The sequence below is a fragment of the Micromesistius poutassou genome (genome assembly GCF_964030765.1).
Source record: "Micromesistius poutassou genome assembly, chromosome: 15".
In the NCBI taxonomy this organism is placed as follows: Eukaryota; Metazoa; Chordata; class Actinopteri; order Gadiformes; family Gadidae; genus Micromesistius; species Micromesistius poutassou.
This window is the reverse complement of record NC_140285.1, coordinates 15,658,165-15,665,825: the sequence shown is the minus strand read 5'-3', so window position 1 is coordinate 15,665,825 and position 7,661 is coordinate 15,658,165. Positions and strand designations below refer to the sequence as shown.

Sequence of the window (7,661 nt, the reverse complement as noted above, 5' to 3'; positions counted from 1 at the left end):
TGTTGGTTTGTACGTGTTTCATTGCTGTTTAGTTGGTGGGTAAGTGCAGGGCCATTAGGCCTTACAGGGTCTAAATGACATGTCTCCCCGGTAAAGGGACATCTTTTGAATGATATAGTTAGGGTATATGTCTGCACCAAGTGACAATGCTGTACACCACCTGGGTGGCTTTTCTGGGCTCCTCCAAACAAAGGACGCAGGGTGGTAATGTTGAAGCCAGTTTAATGAAGGTTTTGCAGGTAATGAACATGGCAAGGGTGCTCCACTGCTATACAAGTGATCTTTCCGAGTGTGTGTGGAGCATCGCCCAGCCCCAGAATCAGACGGCCAGGTGAGGCTGCTTAAACCAGCCATCATCCACACACTTTCACAATGTAATTCTAATAACACTAGTAAGACAACAGAATACTTGGTACGGTGTCTAGGACCAATATACAACTTCTGACATATGCCTACATATTTATACAGAGAAGGGAGTTAGTCAGTTTGATGGTAGAGGCAGCAAGTATGTATGCTGCCATCTGGTGTTTGCTCCAATCATTTCATATCAAACCATCCTACATCAGTAGGTTACAATTAAAACATGTACAACGCAACAATAAACCATAAACACCAGTGAAAAAATTATAGTAATGTGCTAAATAAGGAAAATGTATACAACTGTTTAACCAAGTCAGTGCAGAACGAGTGATGATTCGAGTGATCAGCAGTAGGGCCGAGCTCCGTGAGTGACCAACGACGTGCATTGGTCGCTGTGTTGGTCGCTCGTCTGGCTGCTTTTGGTCGCTGTGGTCGCTGTGGTCGCTGGCTGGCATGGTCGCTCAATGTCTGGGCGGTCGTTAATCAGTTAATTTGCATGTTATTAACGTTTTTTTGCCCAGTTGACGTACCAGAAAGCCATGATCTCTGGTGAAAGCTACCTACAACTCTTTATTATTATAATATTATTTTAATATTTTTCTATTGAAGTAGGCCTACAATTTAAAATGATGTAATCGTTGCTTTATCAGTATCAATAAAATCTATTAGTTGTCATTTGCGGCGTATTCAAATAATGTATTTTATATATTAGGCCTATATATAGCCTATTTGTTTTGTTAAATGTCATAAGCCTAATAAGATACATTATGTACTAAGTTCTCAGTTATAGAGTAATATAGTTTAATATAAGTTCAGTAGATGCCAAACAAGCAGTAAATAAATACCCCAGTGGTACAAGTGGTAGTGATAATAAGTCAGAAATCAGGAGGATGCCAGTTCTATTCTCTCCTCAGTCAGTTTTATTTTTGCTCTTTTAGTCAAACTTATTGACACAATCGACCTCTTTCATTTTAACATTTTAGTATGATTTAGTACGATAGTATGATAGTATGATAATTATACGACGTAATGACGGGCTGCGACACCTGGCTGGTGTCGGCTGGCTGGCTGCGACGACAGCCATGGCTGGCTGCGGCTGGCTGCTGGCTCTGGCAGGCTGACCGACTAGGTCGCGACCATAAAAGCGTCGCGACCCTTTTGGCGGCAAATAGGTCGCAACCAACCAGAGTTATGGCTGAATGAGCCTGGGGCTGTGGCAGCCAGCCGCTGCTTTCACAACCAAAAGCCTATCCTATCCTATCCTCAGCTTTCTATCGGTCACAGTGGACAGATATTCTACGTCTCTCTCTCTCTCTCTGTTTGGAAAGAGGACATCGTGGGTCAGACATGAATGAAGAGATAGTCAGAAAACATCACCAGTCATCAGACGTGTTTAAAACACTAGCAGCGTGCACGAAACCAAAGCAACAACAAAGTGTGTGATGCCAATAAGTCTCCATGTGTCAAGGCTACGGCCGTGCCTCCGGTCATTCTTTGTGTTCCTCATGCTTTCCCTCTCCCTTGGTTAACCCCCGGCTCCCTGAATGCCATCACTCCCATTCACCTGCTCCAAGCCACACACCTGCTCTCCACCTCCATCACATCAGCTCTGCAGTATACCAACCCAGGTTCTTCACTCACTCATCCCCAGATCGTTGTTTCAACCACCTTGGTTCGATCCATAGCACCGGCTCCTTGACTTGGTCATTCAGGTTGGTTTCTCCTGTGACCTTTTTCTACCTGCCTGTTCACCTGCCTGCTCATCTCCCTCATCCACTGTCCTGCTCAGCTCAGCTCTGTCCTCCGCCATCGCCTTTCCATTCTCAACCCCCTTTACCCACTCAATAAACCCTGTTTCCTTCATTTAAATTCCATTGTCGCTGTCTGCGTTTTGGTCCGCCTCTATGGGCCGTAACAGGTTTTGGACCTACAATGCTAAGTAGTTGATGTTTCGAGTCTAACTTTCGTTGGTCTTGCGTTATTCTGCAACAATACACAACAATACTATTTTTTAGTACTGGGAAACGCTTTGGTGCAGTTTTCTTTGCGAACGGCTGTGCTGAAATCAATCCGTGTGGTGATCTGTTTGTTGTCTCTGGTTAGTGAACTTGTTGGTCTGGTTCGTCTTCCCTACCCCGAGTCACATGACTCAGCTGGTTTATGAGGTTAGAGTCTGGGAGATTATATAACTACCAGTGTCAACTCAATATTAAGTAACAACTAAAATAGCACATGTAACCTAGGCACACAGGGAGAGGCTTGTTTCTATAAAGACTGTACAGAAAATACCAGACCCAGACCCAGACAAGTCAAGTCAATTGTTTTTGTATTGCTCTTAATCACAGTTGAAGTGGCAAATCAACATTAACTCACCACAATGTCCCTCGTTTTCCTCCAGCTCTCAGTGTTTTGTCTTTTAATTGTACCTGATTTAACTCCACAAAGGAGACGAGAACAAACATAAATGCCTTTGAAGTAGCCTACACAGTGCATGAATGTGCCCAGAGACAGCATGTGAAAGTTGAAACGTCAGGGACCTGTGTGTCTGTCGGGGCAGAGCCAGGGGTTAGGGGAGGATCCAGGAGTTAGGGGAGGAGAGGAGAGGACGTCATGTTCAGGAAACAAAACCTAAGGTTCAGACCAAAAACACTCGACGTGCAAGCTCTCTTTCAGGAGGAAAATAAAAGGCATTTTGAAACAAATATTCTGACAGTCAGTAACAACAACAAGGTGAGTAATACAGCACAACTTTGAGAGAAGTTAAAACCTCCCGTTATGTAATAAGTGAAAATAATGGAATTGCTCAATACATAAACCTTGTCGTCTGTGTCTAGGATGGCCTCTGCTACTTCCTGGTCTGAAGAGAACTTTTCATGTCCCATCTGTCTGGATGTGTTCAGCAGCCCAGTTTCTACACCATGTGGACACAACTTCTGCAGAACCTGTATTACAAAGTTCTGGGATGAACAAGTCCAGTACAAATGTCCTGTTTGCAATGAGATTTTCCACACTAGACCTGATTGGAGGGTCAATACCCTCTTATCAGAGCTGGCCACTCAGTTTAAAACATCTGTACGAGTAAAAGAGCAGCCTTGTATTGAACCAAGAGAAGTTCCCTGTGACATCTGTACTGGGACCCAGCTGAAGGCTGTGAAGTCCTGCCTAGAGTGTTTTACCTCTTACTGCCACACCCACCTGGAGCGACATCAGAGAGTCGCACGCCTGAAGAAACATCAGCTGGTCGAGCCTATGGACCGTCTGGAAGAAAGGATGTGTATGAAACATGAACGACTTCTGGAGCTCTTCTGCAGGACTGAACAGGTGTGTGTGTGTCAGTTCTGCACAGAGGGTGACCACAGGTCCCATCCTGTTGTACCTCTAAAGGAGGAATATGAGGTGAAGACGGCCCAGCTGGGAAACATAGAGTCGGAAGTTCTGCAGATGATCCAGGAGAGAAAATTAAAGATTAAGGAGATCAAAGACACAGTAAAATTGAGCAAGAAAGATGCTGACAGAAAGATTGCCGATGTTTTGTGGGCCCTCACCGCTCTGATGCGCTGCATTGAAAAGTGGCAGGATGTTTTCAACCAAACGGTTAAAGAGAAACTGAAATCCACAGAGAAACAAGCTGAAGACCTCATCAAAGAGCTGGAGCAGGAAATCGAGGATCTGACCAATAGAAGCTCAGAGGTGAAGCCGCTCTCACACACGCAAGACCACCTCCACTTCCTCCAGGCCTTCAGATCCCTGAAGGATCCTCCACCCACCAGGGACTGGATGACGGTGGAGGTCCGTCCTCCGTCATACGTAGGGACCTTGAGTAGATCGCTGGATCAGCTGGAAGAGACACTGAACATGGAGATGAAGAAGCTGTGTGGTGCTGCTAAGCTGAAGAATGTCCAGCAGTACGAAGTAGATGTGATTCTGGATCCTGATACAGCTCATCCCAGTCTCACCCTGTCTGAGGATGGGAAACAAGTTCATTATGGAGGTGGAGGGAAGAAACTCCCAGACAACCCTAAGAGAGTTTCACACAATCTATGTGTTCTCTCGAGGCAGAGCTTCTCCTCAGGGAGATTTTACTTTGAGGTCCAGGTTAATGATAAGACTGTGTGGCGTTTAGGAGTGGCAAGAGGGTCCATCAACAGAAAAGAAAATATCACATTCACCCCTAAGAATGGATACTGGATGATATTAATCTTCAAGGATGTGTTTGTATTTCATGGTGACCCTTCTGTCAATCTCCCTCTGAGAGCTGAGCTTCAGAAGGTGGGGGTGTTTGTTGATTATGATGAGGGTCTGGTCTCCTTCTATGATGTGGAAGCCAGGGTTCATATCTACTCTGCTACTGGCTGCACCTTTAGTGAGCCTCTCTATCCATTTCTCTGTTTTTATTCAAGTTTATTTAGTAGAAACTCTGCCCCCCTGATCATCTCACCTGTCAATCAAACAGACTAAGACACTGTTTGATATTAGATTAAACAAACAACCACAACAACTAGTGATTTTTCCTGAATAATAATCGCTGCTATTAAAGATCTGAGAGAAATGCATTCAGGTTGTACTGCTGTCATTTAACAAGGATGAAAGTAAGACTATTATAAATATAGCCTGTTCCACTATATTCTTCAATGTGTGTTTTCTTTACTAAAATAATAATTGTTATTGTTGTAATTTTTTGTTGTTTAATAATTGTTTAAGTTTTGTGGATCAACTTGGGAGGATGTCGTTTTTTTTTAAATCATAATAATGTTAACTTTACTATAAGTTCTATAGTTGATGTATCGGAATCATGAATACCCAATTATATCTTTGTTCACTTTTCTGACTTAATAAAAATGGATGAATTCTACATTTTCAGTGGAATTGATCTCTTCAGGGGAAAAGGTACATTATGTTTGTTTACATACAAAGATTCTATTTAGATTTGAAGATCTTTTACTTAGGTAGCCCAGATTTGAATGAAAATACACACACACACAGACACACACAGACACACACACTGTTGCAGTGCTCTCTGGTCATCTTTCCGTGTATTTTTTATCCTCTTTGTCAATCTCTTCCTCGTCTCTCTCACTCTTCTCTTGTTCATCATTCTCTCTTCATCATTTCCTTAAGTCCTTATTTGGGAGACCTTCTTTCAAGTTCTGAGGAGGAAAAAAGTTCTGGTTCGCAGAAAGTGTTGAAAACTTGAACAGAAAAATTAAGTCAGTGCCCACAAAATTCTCTTCGTCCCGAGGTCGACCCGAGAGACAATATTTATCCTCCCAATGACAATTACGTGACTATCTGTCTGAGAAGATGGAGAATGAAACAGTGACGTGTCGAAAGATCGAGTCGGCCCGCAGCAGGTATATGGCTCGTTTCACATCACCGCTGAATGTAACAATATTGCTGATATGTACGATCCAAAACTCTGGCCAGCCGGGACCTATGTCCGCCGCTATTATGAGCCCCGTGGACATAAGGTTGTTGGTAATGAGGGGGGGAGTGAGCTGAATTGCCATGGTACACCTGCAGCTCCACCTGAGAGCCAGTCTGCATAGCAGATATGAATTAACATCTCTATGAACATCTGTGTCGTGTCTTACAATGCGCGTGGGCTGCGTGTTGGGCACAGTGAAACTGACAAATCACGTCGTGTCATTGTGGACAAATTGATGGAGACATGTGACATTTTGTGTGTTCAGGAGACGTTCCTGGCTAAACAACACCTGGAAGGATTGAATTCTATTCACAGGGACTTTCATGGGGCGGGTGAATCAACAACTGATTTAAGTGATAAAATTGTTCGGGGTAGGATCCCAGGGGGGGTAGCCACAATGTGGAATAAAAAATATGACCAGTTGGTTAATGTCATAAGACTGGGTGTTGATTGGGCTATTGGGATTGAGCTGTGCTGTAATGATAAGAAGTTGTTGATTTTGAATGTATATACGCCATATGAGTGTGTACAAAACGAGGATGAGTACCTCAGTAGATTGGCATTTATCATGTCTTTTATTCAGGACAATCCGTCCACCTGCATCTATGTTATTGGTGACATGAATGCGGATGTAACTGATGCCAACTCCTTATTTGGTAATCATTTAACTCAGTTCTGTTCAGACAGTGGATTGATTTTGTCCAGTAAGGTACTACTGCCAAATGATAGTTATACTTATATCAGCGAGGCCTGGCATTCAACCTCTTGGCTAGACCACTGCTTCTGTACGATGGATGCCCATGACTCCATCGATATGATAAAAATTGATTATGATTTGGCCACAACAGACCATATACCCTTTCACATGGTACTGAACACAGGTAATTTACCAGTGCTGTTGCCTGTGGATAATGGCATTGGTGTAGGGAAAGTAGACTGGGCAAAATTGTCCAAGAAGGATTTTAATAAATATGTTAATCACTCTGATGTATTGCTGGGTAATATTAAAGTACCAAAAGATGCCTTATTGTGTCAGGATATGAATTGTAAGAATGTACAACATTGTAAGGAATTATGTTCTCTGTATGAAGATATTGTGGAGTCTCTCCGTATCTCGAGCAGGCCTCTACATAAGCATAGGGCTAAAGTGTGCAATGGTAAGCCAGGATGGAAGGACCATGTAGAGGAGCTCCATGCAGAGGCCCGAAATGCTTTTAAAAAATGGGCTGAGGCAGGAAAAAGCAGGCATGGTCCTCTGTTTGAAAATAAAAAATGTACTAATGCTAGGTTTAAATATGCACTTCGCTACATTAAAAGAAATGAAAATACTATGAGGTCAGATTCATTGGCACAGAAGCTGCAAAAAAATAATGTTAATGACTTCTGGAAAGAAATAAAAACTATTAACAATTGCAAAACATCTCTTCCATCTAATATAGATGGTGTGAGTGGTCTTGATGAAATCGCACAGCTATGGCGGAAACAATATTTTGAACTGTTAAACTGTGTAAAGAGTAATCTGTTTGTAGTTGATAATGTTGAGTTTAATGATGATGTTATTGTCACTTCTGATGAGGTACATGAAGCAATACTGAAGTTAAGAGATAATAAGGCCTGTGGTCTCGATAATATTACAGCTGAACATATTAAGTTTGCCAGTAAGAAAATGTGCCCTCTGGTGGCTATGTGCTATACAGGTTTTTTTGTTCATGGAGTGTTACCCGATTCTATGATTTCTGTTGTGCTAGTGCCAGTTATTAAAGATAAAGTGGGGAAGCTGAACAGCTCAGATAATTACAGGCCAATAGCTCTGGCCAGTGTCATGTCCAAGGTACTGGAGACAGTTCTACTGAGTAGACTTGAGAGATACATCATG

General features: G+C 42.7%; 1 protein-coding gene across 1 annotated transcript; it reads left to right on the top strand.

The window, feature by feature from the left end:
• Positions 1–3,001: 3,001 nt before the first annotated feature.
• On the top strand, positions 3,002–5,157 carry LOC311359545 (zinc finger protein RFP-like). The gene is made up of 2 exons (XM_084479590.1): positions 3,002–3,090; positions 3,195–5,157. Exon 2 carries the CDS (start codon positions 3,196–3,198, stop codon positions 4,816–4,818), a length of 1,623 nt encoding a protein of 540 aa, XP_084335716.1. The 5' UTR covers positions 3,002–3,090; position 3,195; the 3' UTR covers positions 4,819–5,157.
• The last annotated feature ends 2,504 nt before the right edge of the window (positions 5,158–7,661 follow it).